Source organism: Ambystoma mexicanum, chromosome 1q (genome assembly GCF_040938575.1).
Source record: "Ambystoma mexicanum isolate Mex_15411 chromosome 1q, UKY_AmexF1_1, whole genome shotgun sequence".
NCBI classification, from domain to species: Eukaryota; Metazoa; Chordata; class Amphibia; order Caudata; family Ambystomatidae; genus Ambystoma; species Ambystoma mexicanum.
The window spans coordinates 541,568,770-541,591,977 of record NC_090922.1 but is presented as its reverse complement, the minus strand read 5'-3'; the positions used below and the strand labels follow the sequence as shown (position 1 = coordinate 541,591,977).

The following is a 23,208-nucleotide window of genomic DNA, read 5'->3' as shown; positions in this document are numbered from 1 at the left end:
CTGGAGCAAGAGTCTTTGCATGAAAGACTTGGACACAGAAGGTCCGGTATTGAGAAAAGGAACTGTAACCTTGTGCCAGAGAGAAGCCCATAAGTGTGCTGTGCTCAAAGGCCCACCGTGTTGTGTGCTAAAAATGTGCAAAGGGAGACCCTGGCCATAACATCCTCATTTAGCATTTTGTTAACACTTCTTTCTTTTCTAGTGAACATTCTCCCACATTGTCCCACACTTTTTTGTATCATAGCAGTAAGGAATGGCAATTTCTTTTTTTTTTTTTTTTAGTATAGGCCCTTTTTATTTGACTAGACTCAACTTGAACATTATTATTATTATTTGATGGGCGAAGCTTGCTCCCATCTTAGATTTAGGTTTAGATTAGGTGTTTATCTCACCCATTTTACATTTTAAAAAACACCCTTGAACTGTGATCACTTGCGTCTGTCTTGCTTTGATACCATGCCTTCCTTACACCTCCAGGGTTGTATCTCTCCTATTTTCCTCCTGAGATATTCCTTTTATTCCTTTCTTGCTTTCTTTTTCTGGGACCCCTGTTAGGTAAGATTTCCACAGAGCTCGTAAATCCTCCTTTCCTGGTTCAACTCCAGAACTTTTTGCTTTTCTAGTGGGATATTTCTCATTAATACCTCAGTGAGTGGGAACCTTTTTCCACACTCACCTAATCTTTAACTCTTTTTATGGGTGTCATTTTTAAGACTCTCCATAGTGTCTTTTTAAAGTTATCATGTTTAACAACTTATTGGCAATAAGTGCCTGTTGTTGCTGAGTTGCCCTAGGGGCTCCCCATATAACTTTCTTGTGCTAACCTTGAGTGAACTACAATTCCCAAGGGTAGAAAGGATCTTTGGATCCATTTTACATTTTATTCTGTGAAACCAGCACATCCCACCTTATGTGGAGTGCTGGGGAGATACAATGTATCCCCTTTCACATTAAAACTAACAATTCTGTTACAGTGACAAGCTTACCTTTAATGGCTGGTGGCAGTGATACCTTTTACTAATTTGGTGCACCTTTACCGCGGGCTGTAATCACAGCTGCAGTAAAGGCACCTAAGTGTGCTAATTTTACCAAAATGGCCCCGGTTTTCTTTTTCTGCCATTTTAGCGTTACTTGTCATTTTTTGTTCCTTCCCCTGACATCCAGGGTGGGTAATTCCTTTGTTTGAGTTTTGTCTTTGGCGGGAGTCCCCTGGACACCCCGCCCATGCTCCAGTCAGTCTGTAAGCACTGGAAGTGGGGGAGGAGTCCAAAGCTCCCTCATCCTTTGTCTTACGCCTTCCTTCAACTGGGAAAAATCCCAGTGGGGGCTGGCTTTCCTGATTGGACAACCAGACACCCCTTTCTTGTAAAATGCACGGAGAGAATGCAGAGGTTGTGCTGTAGTTCCTGATAAATACTGGAAACCTGGAAGCTGAAGTCATGTCGACCACTGGAACAGAAAACTGAAGAGGATGACGAAGGCAATGCGGCGGGAATGATTTCCAGTGACCGGAGAGCCTGCGGTGTAACAGGAGCCTGCTGCAGCCTTTCCTTCCAATCGACCTGGGTCTCCTAAAACGACGACCCAAACCCAGAGCCTGATGAGACCCACTAGACTCAAGAAGACCTGCATTTAGAACCATCCCACGGATTGCTGCGACCTTGCGTTCTTGCAATACTCTGGGACCTCCAGTCACTGTACGGTGCACCGTCTTCCGAATTCCGAATCTCGCAGAAACTTCGTGGGCATCCTGGTGTATCTCCAGCGACACGAATCGAGTCCGAAAAGTCCCCTCACAAGAGTGCTGGACCTTTTAAACGGCGAGAATTCAATCGTGATTTTCTGTCTTCTGTGCTCCTGGAAAAGGAGCCAAATCCGCAGAACCACATTCAGCCGCGAGGGAAACCTTGCCTAGAGCCTTCTTCATCGATCCCTGCTGCAAAGCCCAATCTGAGTTCTTGTGTTCAGTCTCCAGGACAAGGAATCCACTGACCGGGTATTTGGCTGCAGTCCCTGAAGTTCTCCTGCTGCAATCTCTTCTTCATTGCTGAGGTACTGTGTTGGCTTGGGTATATACTTACCTTAAGCCTGTTGGGATTTCTGTGTAGCTTTGAGGTGTTTTCTGTGATTGGGAAGTCCCTCATCCAGTGCACCCTGTCCCACTGCTAGAATCCTGCTGGGGTGTCTTCTGTGAAGCCCCTGGACGCTCTTCTAACCCTAGAAGTAAAGTACTCACCTGTTTGCCCAGTTCTCCTAAGGAACTCTGACTTTTGCTACTAAAGAACTTATTCTAACACTGCCTGTTGATCACTAGTCCTAGTGACCCCCTTCTGCCACTCAACACTCATGCTCCAAGAATAAGGGAAAGGACTTTGAAGGGATTGGGATTGGGCCTAGAAAAGAAATCAAGTGTTTTACTTACTTGTAAAGAGTTGGTGGGTAACTGTAATTCTACGAGTGAACAGTTACAAAAGTTCTTACTGATCTTGAATGTGTGACACACTATTCTTAAAAGTATGGTTAACATCTTTTCTTCCTTAGCCACTGTTTTACCAGTCTAAAAGAAAGTAGATGTAAAGGGACTTTACTCTCATGTGATTAGGCTGTGCCTCTTTACAAAAGTAATGTTTTGGTTTCACCAGATTATTCCTGAAGGGAAATTGTATGAGTGTCCTCCAACTGTTGGTATCACCAGGTTAGGCCTGTTAGGATAACTGTATGAGTGTCCCCCAACTGGGTCTTGCTTCCCCTGACTTGCTGCTAGCCTGTCCTTAATAAGTCTACATAAGGTCTTTGCATACCTAGAATAACTATTCAGTAAAGTGTGACATTGGTTTTACTTTCGCCTTCATTGTGAAGTTAAAGTATGTGGGTTTTACTTACCTTGTGTTAGCTGTGTGCCATCCAAAACAAGTTACCAGAGTTATTGCTTACCTCAATCTGGGGTTCCCTGATTTCCAAAGCATCTGTAATTGTATATTACTTCATTGGGTTTTTACTACACCTAGAATAAGAGTTTCCCTATTCACCAAAAAGGTACATTTTCTAGTTGACTGTTTATGTGATTTGTTCCAAGAGTCACTGTCCAACTGGAAGGGCCTACTGCCCTTGTATTACCAAAAGTAATCTGAAAGTAACCATTGGTCTTTTACTCACAAAGAATAGGCTGGACCTATACTAAATGTGTATAACAAGGTTTTGACTTCCCTATAACTACTATTAGTTGTTCCAAATAAGGTTTATACTTGGGTCTGTGTACTTTCAAGTATAGTGTTGTGTTTTATATTGTGGTTTCATATAATGTGGTAGTACTTACTTAACCCCTAGATTTATCTGGGCCTACCTGTATTTAAATAAATCCTTTATTTTTACAATAAATAGTGTTTCAGTGTTTCTTTGGATCATTTGTATTACAATTTCACTTGTACTGTGTCTACTGCCCTCTCTCCCGTCTAAGATAAGCCTGGCTGCTCTGTCTACGCTACCCCGAACTCAGGTGTTACAGACTTATACTAAGAGCAGAGTCTTGTACTGCCTCAGTTGAATGCTTTTACTAAGCCCTTAGTTGGACTTCAGAAAAACTGTCCTAACAACCCCATTCTTATGAGAAACTTTCGTATCATAACCTTAAATCCCTCCCAGAGCATCTGCACTTCTCCATTGTCATTGTGTGCAAAGTACTCTTTAATCTCCAAGAGGAGAGCCTGAGCAAGCTCCCTATCCTTAAGCAGGAAATCATTGCACCTCCACCCTCCCAAGGGTCTGTCTAAGCTCATTCTCGATAGTTATCCTTACCAGGTCATGGTCTGACCATGGGATCAGAAGCACCTGGGATTCCTTGACCTGAGCCTACAAATCGGTATTCACCAGTATAAAGTCTATTCTTGAAAATTAATTATGTACGGACGAGAATGTGAATGGCCTAACCCCCTCATCTAAAGTTATTAGAGTCAGAGACACCTAGATCCAGAATCGCCCTCCTAAAACATTCAGAGTCATTACTACTGGGTCGAATGTTTGCTTCCCCACCCAGCCTCTTGCAATCTCTTACCGGGTCAGGTACCATATTGAAATCACCCCCAGCTACTAGTTGTCCTTCCATGAAGAGGACCGATTTATCCTTCGCACTCTCCCAAAACTCAATTTGCCCTGAGTTAGGGCAGTCGACTGAACCTCCTGTGATCTTGTTACCACTCACTCCCTTTAATGAACACAAATCGACCGTTCAGGTCTCTTAGTGCCGGCTCCACTATTAAACCCAGCCAAGATGAGTATTGCTACACCTCTTTTCTTGCCCTCGCAAGACACCACGAAAAAGTACCCTACTGTTTTTGCACTTAGGTGTGGCACCTTACCCCTTTGAAAGTGGGTTTCCTGTAATAAGTGTGGCATCCAGCTTAGCCGTTCGAAACTCCCGAAGCACAATTGATCTTTTGGCTGGAAAATTAAGACCTCTCGCATTGAGGAAGCTAATTGTAAATCACGCCCTGAAACCAGGACTCTTTCTAATCCACTTCCTAACCTGAGAGTCATCCTTAAGTCCCCACCTGTTGAGACAATAGTGAAACATTTAACAGGACCGAGCCTTGGTGCCAATGAGAACTGACCCATGGAAGCACTGGATTCAACTGATAATATAGCATAGCAAACAAAATGCTCCCTCCTATACCCCCTATCTTCTCCCCCTCCCTTAAGCATCCAACCCCGCAAGACCGCCAATCACAGTCCAGAATTAGATCCCCAGTAGTCCCCAAGACAACAGGAACAAATCTATGACACACCACATCTTCTGACCCCCTCCCCCATGCACAAAACCGCAACTGTTTCATTCCACCATACCCAACCTCTCCCCCACCTCCACACAATCCCCCATCACCCGAATCACCTGGAGAAAATCACTGAACCATGGCTGGCCCCCGTATCGCAGAAGGCCATCCGCTTGCTCTTTTAGGATCAGCACAAATCCTTGTTCCCCATGGGAGGTGTATCGAGTTTTCAAAATGTGTGTGATCTAGGAATCTTCCGTCTGTCCCTTGCCGCCTCAGCCTTTAGCTTGACTCCATTATCCTCTTCTGAGCCTCCTGCTGGATATCGTGGGGCCTCCATGGGCTCTTCCATGAGCTCTATATGTCATCATCAGTCACCAATTTACACATGTGGCCCTCGTGTTCAAAGGAGATTGAGAAGGGGAACCCCCAGCCATATTTCACCCCCTTTCTTGTTCAACCGTTTGGTCAGGGGGTGCAAGGTCTCCTCATCTGCGTGAATGCGGAGAGATCCTGGTAGATTGTGATGTGAGCTGCACCATAATCCGTTGGGTCTGCTTTTTTGCCCTTTGAGGATCTTTGCCTTCTCTGCATAGTAATGAAAGCAGGCAACGATTGTCCTCGGGCCCCTGGTTCCTCCGCTCGCCTGATGACCTTGATCTATGGTAGACTCATCTACAGTATTCCCAAACAGGGTGTGTAGCACTTCTAGTATGAACCTATTTATGTCCCTCTCGTTCTCCTCCTCTCTTTCTGGTGAAACCGAAAAATTGTAGATTGTTGCGTTGCTCGCTATTGTCAAAGTCGTCCAATTAGAGGACGATCTCGGCTTCCTTTCTTTCGAGTTCCGAGAGTCTCATGTATATTTGGGTTTCCAGGGTGTCAACTGAGGAGTTATTCACCAGCTCTTGTATCCTGTCATCAACAGAGTCCATCCTCTGATCCATCATATCCAGCCTCTGACCTATGTCTGTGCGAATGACCCTTATTTCTTCCAGGAGCGCCGAGATGTCCTTCGTTGTCATCATCGGGTCCTCAGCCATGCCTTCATTTAGGGTACCCCTCCACAGTGCTCTTCTGTGTTACGGAGCTTGGGAATTTAAACTGCTATAGGTAGTTCCTCCAAGTCATTCAGCCCAGGAGACTGACCTCCATCTTCTCAAGCTCTACTCCCCTTGAGGTCCGCTCCAGTTTGCTAGGCCCCAACCCCAATGTGTACAGCCTCAATATCCAGTCAACACCATAAATTGCCATGTGGGCTATTAGCAGGGGGCCCAGACAGGGAGCAGCTCTCCTGCAACTCCAGGCCCAGGCTGATAGGCTCATTATTCCAGACCTCCCATTGTCTCCTGGAAGACTTCACCTGTCCCCACCCTGGTAACTAGTCTTTAGTCTTGGTGGACAGTACCTTAGCCACAGAGGTAGTGGCTCATTACATAGGCAACATACTCTGCACCAGACTCTGGGATATCTGGCTTGAAGCGCACTTCCCCAGCATCTTATATAGGTCCTCCTGAGGGTCCAAGAGTTTCACTTCCTGCTGCACTTGTGTTTTGCTGCTCCTTAGATCCTTATCTGGTGCCTCTGGCAGGTCAAGCCCTTTGTTTGGGGCCCCTCTCCCCCCCAGAGTTCCGGTAATCCTCTCCAGATGGCAGCTCACCTCCACTTCGCTGCAGGGCCCAGCGTCTGTGAGCCCTTATTGTGCTGCGTGTGCAGTCAGGGCATGTACCTCAGCGGAGCCAGCTCCCCCCGCCTGCCAAGTCCTGCCCGATCACTTAGCCCGATTCCTGAAACTCATCTTTGCGCTCACGTCGTCGGGCCTGATGGGGATCAAACAAACTGCACAGTCAGTCGGGGAACCACTCTGCCCCCTGCTGGCTTTAGCTGCCGGTCCCTGCAGAGCCTCGGGCAGGCCTTACCAGGTACACCACTCTTGATTCTGCCAGGCCACCACCAAGCCCCACGGCTCCTCCATCTTTCAAGCAATGGAGACCATTCATGATGGTTCCTTGCCGGAGGCACATAGGTCACAGGATGGTGTCTCTGTCTTGTGTCGGAGGTCCCACACTGCGACCTTCACTCAGCAGGCATGCTGTGTCATACTGGAGGGGCTGCAAACCAGGCTAGCTTCAGCTCCTCTACATCAATTAAGCACAGATTTGGAACAAGTGCACTTTGTTGCTTGTGTGAGCTTATTCTGGAATCCGAACCACCATTAGGAGGCTCTGGGGCTAAGATCCTCTTTAAGCTCATTGAATCAGGAGCAACAGCATTCTAGGCAGCCATCCGCTGCGCACCCCTGACCCCCAAAAATGTTGCTGTTATTTTTAAACTCCGTCCTGACGTTTTCCAGTGAAGTGAAACCTTCAGATTCACTCCACCGCAGTCTTTCTCATTGGTATGGGGAAACTGGCAGTCCTTAAGGCTGTCAGTAGTGGGTAACTATGCCTCCCTTTTCTTGTTACATGTTATCTACATTTTGGGTAACTTCTAATCACTGCACAATGCATCTTGCAATGAAGTGCAATGGGGTTTCTTTTGTAGGACCCTGCACTACACTCAAAGGGATTTTTGGCTACTGGATATGGCTAAAAGACAAGCTGGTGGCAGCAGTGGCATTTTTGCAATTTTTGCAATTTTTGTAGTTAGCCTTACCATGCTTACAGCATTTGGCTACTAACTGTGGCTAATGTCCCAACATGACCGTGCCACAGGATTTGTGCTTGTTCTTTTGGCCATCTTGTCCTGTGGCCTTCTTCCTGCCCTGGTAGGTCAGGAAAACACCTTTATGGTCATGCATTGCCCGTGAAACCCTTGGTTTTCGCAGTCTAGTGCAGGCCATGAGTGTGTGTTCCCAGGAAGTGGGCTGGCACTGTCTGGTCCCAATCCACATACTGGTTTCTGTATGTCTAGAGTGCATGCATGAGTTTCACCATCAGTGGTCCTGATTGGACCACTGCTGGGGTTTGTGTTAGGGGCAGATCTTTCATTGGGTGAGCCGAGTTTCTGTGTCACCTGAGTTTCTGGATAAGAAGGGGAGCCCTGCAGCCATGCCCAAGAGATTCTAGAGAAATCCTGCAAGGAGCCAAGTATCCTGCCCAGCTGTGAAGACCGTGGACCCGTCCTAAGGAAGACTGGCAACCAACCTTTGCTACTGTCCCGGTGGAGAAGTCCTTCAGTGAGGCTTAGGCAATTGGAGTGGTGGGACCAACCATTCCCAACTTCTTTGCAGGACACTGTGCTGAAGAGCCCTCGGAAGTACCCCTAGATAACCGAGTGGCTGATCAGCTCGAACTGCGGGCTACCGTGCTGGAGACATCGCCGTTCTGTGTTCTAGCACAGAACTTTGGGGACCGCCAACTTGTCCTAAAATAGTCGACTCTGTGTAATTACAGCGTCCCAGCATCCAAGAAACCCGAGATAAGAGGCAGACTGACAACTGTGTCCCCTCCCATCGCTGTGCAAATCGCTAGAAACTGCTTTCCTGCATCCAGTCGTGTGCTGAGAGGAGGCCTGCACCCGAGTGAGCTACATTCTTCAACTGGAACACCTAAAACCAGCATCTGTGGGCAACCGGGGATTCACTCGAACCTGCAAATCCAGGAAGAAATGCGACTCCCAATGACCCTCTGAAGACCTGCCAAGTCCCAAAAGAACCCGGAGTAAGGGGGCTGAGTTGCAGTTGTACTTAACTGAACCCCTATGCCCCTTTTTAAATGTTTTCCTAACTTTTAAAACAATAGTATGGCGTTGCCATTGCTTGCTCGTGCAAGCACTCTGAAAGCTGTGGACAGTTTCATTCACTAGAATGGACACTTAACTGACTTCTGGAACTGTTTTCCCATCCACAAGACCTTTCCCCCCTCCCCCCTCACCTTTTCCTCCCTTACAAAACTATGTGGAACTTTATGAAATTTTCAGAACACAAGGCCCCAGTTAACTTCTTCTGAATTTAAAGTTGTATCCTTGTGTACTGCCATTACAAATCTAACCATACCTTTCCTTTCAGTATTGTGGGGTGGGGAGTTGTGGTTTTATTATACTGGCTACATATATGTATTTTATTTATTAGTTTGTGTGATATTATTACTTGCTTGTGGTCATTTGTATAGTGTTTACTTGCCTATAAATAGTGTTATTATAGCTACTTGTCTAATTGTAAGCCTTGATTAAATACCCTGTGGACTAATTGTGGACCCTTAACCAGGCTCATCCCTTCCGGAGACTTAGCCTTGACGACTCTCCTTGCTACCTTGATTCGTGTGGGTACAACTCCCAGAATTGTCCCTGTTCACTAACTAGGTTGGCCTCCTATACATCTGTCCACCAGGCCACCAGAGTATAGAAATGCAGTCCTAACACCCATGTATCCCTGAATCTAGAGGTGGTTTCCTCAATAAAACTACAATTTGGGTCTGTCAGGAAGTCTTTGATGTCCAGAGCAAAGGTACCATCTAGTCAAAGCTCCTACTCTATCCCTGTCACTTAAACACAAATCACTAAGGTAACAGAAGTGTTCTCATTTTAACCCATGAGAATGACTCCCTTCTCCTGGGTAAAAGTTTCTCACAATTTGTGTTTCACAAAGTTCCACAAATATCATAGGACTAGGAGAATGGCTCCCTTCTCCTAGTTTACAATCAGCTTTTAGCAGACCTGAACACAGTCAACTTTCCCCACCGGGACGAGGAAGAGAATCCCCAAGCTCTCCTTCACTCTTCAATGTTTTCTTGGGTTACCTCAAATTTTAGATTTTTCATCAATACTTTAAGTTCTCTCCACAGATTTAGTATCATCTTTACTTGAACACTGTCCTTCAACTTGCCCCCACTGGGACGAGGCCGAGACTCCCAGAGCTAGCCTTGACCTTGCACACTTTACAATTCTTCTTCAAACTGCCCCACCGGGACGAGGAAGAGGCTCCCCGGGTTCTTCTTGACTTTTCAATACCACACTCGTATGGAACCGACCAGGGAGTTGACCCGCAAAATGATCTACTTCTCTCTTGTCTTCTGGTTTCACCTTCTCAAATGTTCCGGGTCCCCTACCGGACTTACTACCGTTACTGTTGACTTCTCTAAAAAAAGTCTTCACCAGTTTTCGCCAGGGGTCATGGGTTCCTTATCTCTCTTCTTCTTCCCGGTTGACTTCGCAGCCCATTACTGCTTGCGGTCGTGATGCAAGTTTCGGGCCAAACGGTCTACCCGTTACAGGTCGTGCAACCACCACAGTTCCTTGTACCTCCAATACAATTGTCTACGTGGCCCAGCAGTAGGCTAGTGTTGGTGGTTTCGATATAGATCTTGGAATGCACAGTCCATCCAACCGAGGTCACGGCACCACCACACTGACTCAACTTCAGGTTTGTCAACACCCACCTGACGGACCATATGCTTTCCTGGCGTCCCTCAGTGTGTTCTCTTCACTCCACACTGCTGCTTCGATACAGCCTTTGAGCGCCCTGTTTCCAACTCTCTGGCTCTTTGGCGGCCTTCTAGCTTGACGACATCTCCTTCTGCAGGTTGCTATCCTTGTCCTTCTTTACTGTTTAGCTTAAGTAGCAGAGACTGCCACAGCGTATGGTCAGTTTGATTAACAACAGCTGGTCAAACACTCTTCATGCTTGACAGTAGCGTTCTTGGGGGTCGGGGGGTTTGTCCAAGTACCTATCATAGTGAGACTGTATGACACATTACAGTAACACATCATCACTGGCTTTACCATAGTTAAGGAAGGGTTGGGTGTTGTTTTTACCCTGCGGGGTTGGGAGATAAAGAGGACGTGTCCCAGATGCACGTCCTTCTACCCAGGAGGGAAGTCCCCCCCATAAGATCCTCCAGCATGTTACCACCACTACGGAAACTATCGGTTAGTGGACTCAACTTCCTAGCCTCATGGAAAGGGCTTGCCCTTTATGGACAAGTGATGTCACCTGGAGGATCGTCGCACGTTTCGAGTGTCAAGGTACGGGTTAAGGCAGGATTAGATGTCAGAAAAAGGAGCCGGACACTCAGAAGACATGGTACAGGTTCTTTTACTGCGAATCAAAAGTAAAAGGTCACACTTTCCCTATCACCAGAGGGAATGCTCTACCTTTTTAAAGAAACTAAAGGTGCTCGGTCGTTGTCATGAAGTCCACAAGAAAATATGTCCTCCGTCCTAACTACCCAATCTGGCCCTGCCACTAATTCGAAGTACCTTAAAATAGGAAAAAAAGGGAATGATTTGTCTTCGCCTGACATCACTCCTCTGGTTCATTCAATATTCTCTTAAATTATAATACCTCTCAGTAGGATAGATTGTCTTTGGTACCAATTCTTGTAATTCCTCAAAAGCACTCTTCTCTCTCATACTTTGTGGCCCCCTTTTTCAAATGTACTCAACTGTAATATTTCTTGATACTGAGATTTTTACTTGTAGTTTCCTCTTCCAGGCCTCCCGTCCAGGAATACTTGAACAATGTTTTCTTTCACTGTTTTCTAAACTTTCATTATCATAAATTTTCAGTCTTAAAGTGTCTCTTCTTTTACGGATTATATAACAGCTGCCTGGGTTTAGCCCATCTCTTCTAGGTTTCTCACTTCTTGGTTGACTTTGCTGCTCATTTGATAACTCATCCTGCGCACTGGGACAAGGTTCCACCTTCTTACAATAACTCTCTTCCGTCTCTGAATTACTCGTTATTTGCCTCCAACTCACGGCACAGAACTTTAGCCCTGCTTTCTCGTTATTGTGACTGGGACACATTTTTTCTGATTGATAATGATATCGCACAGGCCCCCTGCTTCTCCTGGTCCCCCAGGTACCACTCTCTGGGGTAAGGGGTAGTGGTTGGGCTCGGTTCTCGTTCGGTATGTTTTTCTCTTAGTCGACCCAAGAATCTTCTTGGGTCTGAGCATGCTGGTTCTCTGGTGTCACATCCTCGTGTTCACCGTCTCTCTTCAAATCTTCCTTTTCTTGTGCAACTGGGTATAGTCTTGCATTGCTTTCAGCCAAAGATAAGGATGCAACATTCTTCAGTTTACCAGGTAGTCGCATGTATGCAACTATATCAGTTTGTGTAGGGAGTTCCTCACAGGAATTGGAGTCCTTGTCCCCAAAGGAGGCCAGGGGGGTGGGAGTCTCTCCCGATGGGGTTCCACTTGCCTCGATCCCTAGGGAGGGTTTTGCAGGGATGGCTCACCTCCCTATACTCAAAGGGGGGTGGGAAGCTCCCCTTGGGAGAAGGGACAAATACCTGCAATTCGTCACAACAATCATGGGGCTCTAATCCAAATATTTTCTTACAATCATACAGAACACATTCACCCCGATTCCTAATCCATACTACACTACCCTGACTGATACAACGGTCTCATGTTCTCTTAAGTCAGCAGGGAGTCTGACTGTGCTGCTTTTACATTTTTTATTCCAATCTGCTCTGCTGCAGTCAACCGCTTTTACTTTTTTCTAATTTAGATAAACAGTTCCATAGGCAGAGCGCTTTCCCTCCTGTACCCTTGGATAATCACAACAGATTTCAGACTTCAGAGATAAACATTTACCCCAACCCGTTCCAAACAATACTTTACAAGACATAACAATGCACTGACACAATTACCCGTGTACACCAACCCACAATTTTCTTCTGCATATGCTCCGTCCGCCCTCCTCGAGTCTCCGGGTGCTACGGCCAGCTTGGCCCTCTGACAAAATAGCCTTTTCTGGGGCCACGGGAGTCACCAGGAAGTGCGCCCAGTGGCCCTTGGACCTGGCGGCAGAGCAGCGAGAATCTGACCTCTAAGGCACCAAACTTGGCATGGAAAAATAACCACTGACTATTCCAGTGAATTTATTAGTAAAAGCAAAAACAAATCAACGCCAGTACAAGACTTTGGCGCAAGTAAGAACCCCTCCTCCCTCTGAGCACCGTTTCTTATACCTAAATACCTAAAGGAACAAATGCAGTTCAATGGAAGGGGAGGTTCAGACAGTACAAGAATCATACTGAAACAATGTTGCTAGCAGGGAACAATGCCCAAGCAAACAAGCCTTTGGTAAGAGCTGCATTCTGTGTTATCAGGGAGGACAGCACATTGTGATATATTTAGTGAAACTGAAAATGCTGATACAGTATGATGACTTCTGGTTTCTAACGCCACTTTTCCTAAGAAAGCGGGATCCTAAAACACGCTTACATATGCCAAAAGGGAAACATGTTAGACGAGCGAGATGTGAAGGCGAGCATAGTTACACTCTAGCCAAAGAGCCTTCATCACAAAGACATGCTCAGTAAAGCCTAAAGCCTCACCTCACACAAGAAGAAACAGTCATTCAAACATGGCAGTTTGCAATATTGCAGTATGTGCTCACAATTATAATGCAGTAATGTGCAAGGGGAGTACATACAATTTTCAATTCCAAACTATCCCCCAGACAATTCCGCAATTCCTCATATTTATCACAGCTCATAGCTGGACTCGACCAGTCCCGAGTCCTTTAGCTTAGTGACATTTCTAGAGTGCAGAGAAAGTACCAGTTGGAGCTGTAACATAAGCAGGTAAAAACATGCCAACATCCATGCAACGTGGTAATAGTGCATATCCTTCCTCATCACTGATACCCCACCCCCACAGCTAATGCAGGTCATTTCCTTCACCACCTGTAAAATAAATGTAAAATAAAAGCATTTTTCATCCGAACCTGCAAATGTAAACTATATTCATCCTCTCACCTGCCAATGGTCGGGTTGTCACTGTTTCCACACCAGCCACATTCAAAGTTCGGCAAACAATCTCGGCATGAGTTGAACCTGGAGCAGTCCATGCACTGTGGGACAGAGTGCACACTAAAAAGAAAGAAAACAGAGTAAAGGCCTGGTTAGAAAATAGACCATGACACACCGGTTGAAAAGCCACGATTCTGGTACTACAGAACGTGAAGGCGAAGTCCCATGAGGGCAATTTATTTAAAATTTTCTCTGGTTTCATTTCTGATTCTGCATATGGAATATCATAGCATCAGTGATTCTGGCCTAAATGTGTGTGGGGAACAGGAAACATGTGGGAATGCATACTTGGCCACTTCGAGGGACAAGGTAGTGTAGTGGTCCCTCAAAGTGGCCAAGTATGCAGAGTTTCAAGATTTTTTAAAAATTCTTTGGTGAGGGCTTAGGAAGACAAAACTGCAGTGTTAGAAAGGGATTCCCTTAAATGAATCTGGACACACAGGGGTAGCTAGCTTAAGAGGCAAGGCTCAACTCTCAGGAGGGGCGATGGGAGGTAGTAAGGTACAGTTTGCACACAAACACTAAATAAAGGAATATCCACACAGTATACTTGATTACATAAAGTTGTGTATGAAGAGAAATAGTAACAAAAAAGAGAAATACAGAAAAAAAAGGAAGAATTATTGACAAGAGTAAAAACGAACAATCTAAACAATTATTCAACAGTTTTTTACTGGCAGGTGAAATGTAAATACTGTAAGCACGTTTAGATTAGGTATAAAGTATTGCCAATTGAAACAAAAAGGTAGAAAGCCAATAGGCAGATCCCCATCATAGGAAAGAAACGGGTTATGTGTAGCCGCAGAGGGGGCATCCCATCAAAGGTGTTAGGGAGAATTCTCTCTTTAGGCTGAATTTCCTAAGCTAGTGAGTCCCCCAGCAGCTTTGCTGAATTTCTGGAGTTTGTTTTTTTTCTCCTGCCAAGAGTGAGGCTCTTTTTCTCCCACTCTTGGACATGATTTATGGTGTTCCTTTGACTGTTAATGTGTTTTATGGCTATGGGGTCCTTTACTCCATAGGGTCTCTTGTGTTTTTACTATGTTTGTTACACAGCACCCTCCGTGCAGTAACACATGGGTGTCATAGTGACACCCCACCATAGACCCCATACCCTGGGACTGACTACTGTCTCCCAGGGCATGTAAAGTCACCATTGACTTTACTAGTCCCAAATTATGAACAGAAACCAGTACAAACCATCATATTGTGGACGTACTGGTCGGGGCAATTTGATTGCCCCGGGGTCTGTTAGTCGGGGGGGCACGTCTCCGTCCCCCCTGATCGAGTTTTGGCTGGTGGCAGTGGATACTACTTTTTATATTCGACCGCGAATATATCCCTATGGGATTTTCACATTGTTCGAGGCTACCAACTTTAATTATTTAATTCTCATAGCCTCGAACATACAGCCGGTTCATTTATTTAATATTGATTCGCCGGTTGGTATTTTTTGCCAGGACTCGATTCTAAAATGGCGTTCGTGTTCTCTTCTGTGACTCCAACCCAAATCGAGCCCTTTGTTCCACTTTTTGGCGTGCTTCTCCACAGAAGCCTCCAAAAGTGGTGCCACTCTGTCTGGGTAACACAGAGGGTGTGGGAGGGGGTTTAGGCACCCTGGACTGAGTTACCTTGGTAACAACTCGCACTCTTGTGTGATTGGCCAAAGTGGTGAGCCGGCCGGCTCACCACTTAGCATGTTTGATTGACAGCTAGGCTGAGTGAATGGGGGTGTGCTGCATAAAAGCAGGGCTTTGGGGACTGGAACTTCAGAAGTCGCCACAGGACCTGAGAATCCGACGAGGGAGAAGCTGAGCCCTGCGGAACCGACTCACCACTTCCTGACGACAGAGAATATCTCCCGGCTGGAGAGGCTTCTTCCCCTGACTGGTGGGCACAACCAGTTTACCTTCTTTTCTTTGCATCCCAGGACGTCTTGTGGTCGAATTGCCCGTGCCAAGCACCCCAGCAACCGGATAGCCACTTACCACTGGACCGCGAATAAAAGGACCGCTCCTTTTACCCGAGAACTCCGCGGCTGGTTTCTTCCCTGGCAGTGCAACGGACTCCTGTCTTCCTCCCCGACGAGATCCTCTCTTCCCCCGGACAAAGCACCAACTTGAATCCGCTGCCAGGAACAACTGCCCCCGCTGGAGTATTCTCACCACTTTAAGGTACCGGGTCCTCCAGGCCTCCCTTTCTAAAGATTGCTACAAAGTAATAATAATCCCTTAACCTTCTGGACTGGGCTGGCCGCCTTGACTTTCTAACTGGTCCCTTTCATTTGGGACAACTCTTTTTGAACCTTTGCAAGACTCTTGTGCACTTCAACCGTGTGACCTTGGGACACATTTCGTTCTGATCCTCTTAAAGTGGATCCGGCCTTCTCACGGTTTTACTTGCCTTCCTCTCTTGTTTTGTTCTTGTGAAAGTGTTGGGATCTGATTCAAAATATACTCTGCTTTTCTCTCCCTTTTTAAACGAATTATTAGAGTGCCATCTGCGTTAAGTGCTCACCGCTGTCTGAAAATAAGTGGGGCTTTACTTAAGACTTGTCTAATATTCTTCTAAGGGAGCGTATATCTTTTAGTGACCGTGTTTTTGAATTGCTTACTATTCGTGCCTGTGTGTTTTTCTAGATGTGGTTTTAAATAAATAATGATCTCTTTTACACCAAGCTCTGGTCAGTGTTTACTTGTTCTACTATGTTCTTTTCACCTATTGTGAATACTCTGTATACTGCCCAACTCTTCTTGAGGGAAGTCTGACTGCTCAGCCACAGCTACGAAGTGAATCTGTGTGGTACAGACTGCTACCAAGTGGGTTTACTGCCAAACACCTGTAGTCTTAAATCTTTTGCAGTGGTCCCAGAGGGAACTGCACAGGTTTCTGCCTAACAAAAGGAGATCCATAACAAAACATGACCAACCAAAAGCCCTTGAATCGAGATTACAGAGATGGCTAGTACAGTCAGATAAAGACAGTCACAGTTGTGGTGCTATTAGGGAGATATCTCATTTGTATTCTTCCTCACCTCTGCTAGTGAGACCCCCCCCAGCACACTTTGCTGGACCTCATAACCTTTTTCTATAATACTGAATGAGTGGAGCCCTTTTTCACTCATTCATTATTGTGGGCTCTGTCTTTTGGAACTTTATTCTTTGTATTTTACCTGTCCAATGGTTTTCTCCATAGCTCTTAAAGGCACCTGTATTTTACTACTGCAGCACACAACTCCTTATGGGCAGTGTTGCCCAAGTAACTACAGGTCTTAAGGATAGCGAGATACTTAGTATCTATCCTAAAACGGTATAGTATTAAAGATTGGCACACACCACCTTAAGTAGAGTAACAAAGGGATGAATGGTATCCCCCTTCACCCGGCTCATGTGACTTTTTAGTCACAGACAATCTCCTAGTTATGGCGGGTGGCAGTGGACGTGCTCTACCAACTATTGTGTCATTTCTATACTGCAGGCTTTGTCCATAGCCTCGGTAGTGCACAATAGGGGCACCCAAGTACCAACTTGAGGCCCCTCTTCTTTTTTCGCCATTACTAGCGAGGTTTTCCTTTGTGAGCCCTTCTTCTACCATTCTGGGCGGGTGAGGCCTTTGTGTGTGTGTGTTTTACCTTTGGCAGGAAACCCCTGGGTAACCCGCCTAGGCTCCAGAGTGTCTGGGCAGGCAGAAAGCGGGGGAGGAGATTTCCACCCCCCTGTCCTTTGTCTGCCAGAGTGCCTGAATAGGACCAGCTCCCACAGAGGGTCTGGCTGACCTGATTGGACAGCCAAACGCCCCTTTCTGTGAAATGATGAGAGCGACTGGAGTGTGTGCTGGAACTGTATAAAATGCGAGGCTTCTTGAGTGAAAAGCAAGTCAACCACTAATAGCTGAAGTAACCGAAGATGACCAGAAACGCCACCGTGAAGTGACCACTGCTGTTCTGACCAAGTTTTCTGTGCGACAGAGGAGCTCCGAAGAGGATGACTCCTTCACTTTGGCTGGTGGAAGCAACCAGTCCCAAGACAAACTTTACATTGAGCCATCTCCTGAGGTCCTAGGAGTTTCCAGAGCTGCAGAACCCAAATACTAGGAGAGCTGCTGCCAAATCCGTCCAAATCTTTGCTGAGCCCTCAAGGACACTACAGAGATCCAGTCCAACTCGCCCAGACCTTGAACCTGGCCATCCTCAGGAACTTGTTCAAGGCCCTGTACTCCAGGATGGGACAGAGCTCCCCACCCCCTTTCTTGTGAACTCAAAAGTATCTGGTGTACCAACCCGAGCCTGTGTCTTGGGCCAACACCTCCTCCACTGCACCCTTCAAGAGAAGGGATTGCAGGTCATCCTGAAGTTATGTTTATGGTTGCCGGGAGAGTCGTGGAGGTCTGTCCGTGTCGCCTGATAAATGGAAGGCAGTAGGCCTAGTTCCACTAACTGAATGACTTGGGCATCGTAAGTGATATCCTTCCCTTTGCCTATGAACCCGGAGACCCTTAATCCAACCAAATGGGGTGGAGCCCTCGAAGAGATTTATGAGATGCGCGTGCTGGCGACATTGAGGTTGAGGCGAATTTGCTGGTATCTGCTGCAATGCCTATACCTGGCAGTGGGAACCTGCACTGCCCCCGATTTGCCTGAGGCAGCTGAACCAGCCTAGGGAAGGTGGTATTATGCCTAAAGCCTCTTCCCCTAGCGCCAAAGGTGAAAGCCTGCTCAGTGGGATGCTGCACCACCAATCCCAGCTATTTCACCACCAGGTTTGAGTTTTTGCATTTTTCCTGGGACTCAATGCCTTTTGGCCCACACAAATGTTCCCAATAAAGGCCAGATCTACGAGCTTTGCCTTGACATTTGGCAAAAACACAGAGCTCCTAAGGTAGGCTGACTCGTGGAGCAGCGTCTAAGTGTCCATGGTGCAACCCACACATTCCGAGGCATTCAGCCCAGGCCACAGCACCTTGCATGCTATCTCCTTTCCACCCTTGACAATGTCAAGGAAGTAGTCCTTGATCTCACCTTCTAGGAAGCGGTCAGCTCCTTCGGTGATGGTGTTTATATTTATTTAATTTATAGCATGCATTTTGCCAAAAGAGCGAATGCAAGAAAAATAAAAACGGTACTATCAAAATGAGCAGTACATTCGGGTAAATAAATCTGAAGAGAGGAGAAGGATAAGATGTAATTGTTAGAGAGAGCGGATTGAAGATGAGCTTTAAGATTAGACTGAAAAATACAGAGAGAAGGGGAAGAACGGATAGAAAGAGGAATGGAGTTGCAATGTTTAGAGGCAAGAAGGGTGAAAGAACGGAAACTAGAGAAAACACATGGGGGTTTAAGAACAGAAAGAAGAAACTGACTCTAGGAACAGAGTTCCCGGGAAGGGGTATAGCGTGAGATAAGCGAAGAGAGGTAAAGAGGATTGAGACCATAGATGCACTTCAACACAATGGAAAGAAAATGATCAAGGAGACGAGATTTGAAAGGTAGAAGAAATACAGAAAGTAAAGAAGGTGTGATCGAAGATCGAGATGAGTGAGAGAAAAGGAGACAAACATAGGAGTTGTGGACTGAGCGAAGTGGGAGAAGATGGGAAGCAGGAAGACCAAAGAGGAGAGCTGAACAATAAGCAATACGAGAGAAAACCAGCCAGGAAAGAAGAAGCTTAGAAAAAAAGATGGGCACAGTGACTATTACAAAGATCGTAGCAACACGATCGCGAAGTGGAAGAGATATGTTGAGAAAAGGAAGTTCGCTGTCGCGGCTTGCACCACCAGCCGCTTGGTGATAGGGTAGGCCTTCAGAAACAGGATATTGTCCCACGGCGTGTTGAACTTTTATTGTTAGCTCTCTGTCAAACGCTGGCGTGGAGCACAAGCATTGCCACAGGAGCATGACGGGGACCGCGAAGACGGTGTTGAATGGTAGAGCCTGTTCCGACTGTGGCCCTCGGTCAACAATGTCAGTCAGCTCATACTACAGTAGTGGTTTAGTCGCAGAGCTGAGGCCTAGCACATTGACCACCTTCTCTACTGCATTGCCATACTGAGCATTGGAATGTGAATACGGAGCCGCCTGCATCAGCTCAATGTTTACGGAAGTATCTAGTCTATGTGCGTTGTGGACGCCCTTTGCCAACTCCAGTAGGCCCGCCTGGTCTGCCATGAAGTTGGGTAATGGGTCCATGTTAGGGGAGTTTTCCTGAAGTCCTGCTTGCTAGTAAGAGTTTAGTAAGAACACCAACTCTAAGTATCGGCCTGTACTAACTCAGGACCTTGGTAGAGTGCTAGAGAAGTCAGGCTTATCTTAAGAGGAGGATGTGAGCTGTCGGTAAGCTGCACCCAGCAAGTAAAGCACATCAAAGAAACGCTTACACATAAATATATATTAAAATATGAAAAATGACCTTCATGGTGATTCAGGTTCTCTTAGTCCAGGCTCTCCCTCCTTCACAACTGGTAGGGAACGCCTGCATCTGCAGGTGGGCCCGAAAAGCTGGCTGCAAAAGATGGCTGGCACTTTAAGAACCTTGAAGGGATAGCGCCTGCGTCACGCGTGCATCCTTCTGCGTGCCGGGCCCACACCTTACCCCTACACGACCAACATTCCACATGCAGTTCCAGTGGTTCCGCAGATGGCGGGAAATTTTAGTATATGCTTACTGTAGGGGATGGCTGGGTGTGTGTTGTAAAGGAGGATGTGCCTGGACTAAGAGAACCTGAATCACCATGAAGGTCATTTTTCATTTCTCTTTTGTCCTGGCTCTCTCTCCTTCCCAACTGGTTTGGACCAGACTAAAAAGCCTTAGAATAAGTAAGGGTGGAGGAGACAGCATGTACTGTATTCAGGCAAACACATTGTGGAGCACCTCTTGGCCAAATTCTGCATAATTTCTACAAGATGTACCCATAGCATAGTGCTTGCAAAAAGCAAGTAGGGTAGCCCAGGTAGCTGCTTTACAGATGTCTACAATGGGAACATGCCTGGTAAAGGCTACAGATGCTGCCTTTGCTCTAGTGGAATGGCCCGAAGTCTCTGCAGAGTCGCAAGCCCTTTCATATAATAAGCCTTGGAGATACAGGAGACAACCCATCTAGTGATGGAAGCTTTAGCTGCCTCATTGCCAGGAGAAGGACCCCCGTAAGTAACAAAGAGCTGGTCTGCTTTTGTAAACGGTTTGATCCTTTCTAGATAAAATGTTAAAGTTCTTACAACATCTAGATTATGAAGAGTCTCTTCGGCTGCAAAAGCATGCAGTCCAGGAAGAAAAACGGGAAGACATATTTCCTGGTTTAAATGAAATTCGGAAACCACCTTGGGTGGAAAGGATGGTACCGTACGGAGGACAACCTTGCCCTTATGGAACACTATGTTTGTTTGTTAATGTTTGTTTGTTTGTTTATATATGGTTCCTTTGAGGAGAGAGTCTGTAGCTCTCCAATCCTAACAGAAGTAATGGCTACTAAAAATGCTGTTTTCCAAGTTAGAAATTCTAATTCACATGAAGCCATAGGCTCGAAAGATTTTTGCATTAGGGCTGATAAGACAACCTTGAGATCCCACTGAGGTGGAGGTTCACAAATATGGGGATCTAAGCATAGAAGGCCTCAAAGTCCCTTTTAATGGCTCTGTTGGAAAGAGAGAAAGACTTATGTTCTGTATTCAGGTATGCACCAATAGCTGATAAGTAATGTTTTGATGCAAAAGACAATCTAACTTGAAATCATCCAATTCTTCATTCTTGATGTGGTTTATTTTGACGGTAGTATTCCAGCCACGTGAAGACCATATCACTTGAGTAATCAAGAGTATCTCTCCTAAATTTCCTCATTTTTCTTTGTTCAATATCTTGTTTGTAGGACTCTAAATTCCAATTGGTGTCTTCTAGAATTTTGGTAAATTTTTCCTGTGACAATAAGGTGTTCAGTTGTTCTTTAAGTTCTGTAATATCTGAGTCAATCCCATTTTCTTCCCTGCACCTCTGAACTTCTGCAGAATTTTTAAAGTTCTCTTGACATAGTCAATTCGGTTTATTATGAAAATAGATGTGCGCACCTGTAATTACCAGACTCACATGGCCTTCAACGAGACAGTAAAGGCAAATGTGGTGAGGATATTAAATGCATATTTGACTCCCAGAATCCACTTTGTCATTCGGCATTGTGTAGAGTAACAACGAACAGAAGGGAAAGGTTCGAGAGAAAATACGTTTTACGAGTTCTGTTCCTAAAGCGAGCAGAGTGTGCAGAAAAAAGAAACTGAAGTCACATATACCGGCCCCAACAACATATTGAGTGCAGGGGCACATAGAGGCATTGTGGCGGAACAGACACAGAGCTGCACCACGCAGCCTGACGGTGACTAAAGTCTGTGAAAAGCAGCTGCGCTGGGACATAGATATCAAAGATGAGGAATCTGTTGGAGGAAGTCCATTAGAAATATTCTTTGTGCACATGCTCCCACTTTGGTAAATGCACACAGGATGAACATTATTTCTGAGATTTGTTTCCACCGATTCTTCATTTTTTGAAATGTCATCCAAGTGCAGAGTGGTCTGGAAATCTTTATCATAGCTACAAGGTGTCAACAAGTGGCAGTGTACCAACAGCATTGCGGTGTCAACAGCAGCTTTTGCCCTGGACGTGATGTCCTCTGTAAATATATGGAGCTATGTCATCCCACAGACTTCAGTTACACCCCTTTATCCTTAGTTAGCTATGTTGAGGAATGGAAGAAGAAACAACTTTAGAGCACAATGAGAAATCTCTGGGAAGCTAAGTAACTGTTCATCTAATTAATCTGTTCGTCCCACCGATTCCGGCTCTTTGAAAGCATCCCAAAGCCATAACCAGAGGATGGAGAGAAGAGTGCAAGGAAATCCTGCTTACACAAGAAACGTTTGGAGCACAGGGCCCACTGCACACATGCCCTTATCTGCAAGCATGTCAACAAGATGGTCCTTTCAGAACGTCTTATGCGGTATGCATGTTGCTGCCTGACAAATATCCATCAATGGAACCACTCTTTGCCATACAGAAGTAGCACAAGGACCTCCTGCGGAAAGAGCATATTGGCCTTCAGGGCCATCCATGTGTGACCACACATAAAAGGTCTTGATGCAAAAGACAATCTAACTTGAAATCATTTAATTCTTCACTTTCAGAGGGCTCAAAGAGCCAACAAAAAAACCTATTGTCCAAGAGAGCCTCTCCTTATTCCTAGCTACATATAAACTTAAGATAGGTGAGAAGGAGGAAAGAACACTGGAAAGATTAATTTTAGTTGTAAATGAAATTCTGAAAACAAGTTAAGAGAGACAGGCTATGTCCCAAATAGGAGTATCTCTAATAATCTTAGACGACTTCATCGAGTGGTTGAACATGCGAATGGGGAGGACGGCGAGATGGCGATAGTATCATTGGACGCGATTAAGGCATTTGACTCGGTCAAGTGGCCCTGGTTAATGGCGGCCCTGGCAAATTATGGTATGGGACCGGGATATCTTAAATGGGTCGAACTGTTGTACAGTGCACCACTGGCTAGAGTGAAGGCAGGAGTGGTGGTTTCTGAAAGATGGCAACTCATCAGAGGCACTAGACAGGGTTGCCCATGGCCCCCTATGCTGTATATCTTAGCCTTAGAACCCCAGGCGATTTATTTAAGGCAGCAATATGACGCAA

General features: G+C 45.9%; 1 protein-coding gene across 1 annotated transcript in view; it reads right to left on the bottom strand.

The window, feature by feature from the left end:
• MEGF8 (multiple EGF like domains 8) overlaps positions 1-23,208 on the bottom strand; it is a 1,665,761-nt gene that overhangs the window by 894,937 nt on the left and 747,616 nt on the right. The window contains exon 20 of the mRNA XM_069640964.1: positions 13,480-13,593. Within this exon, the coding sequence (XP_069497065.1) occupies positions 13,480-13,593 (114 nt within the window). The remainder of the gene's footprint in view (positions 1-13,479; positions 13,594-23,208) is intronic.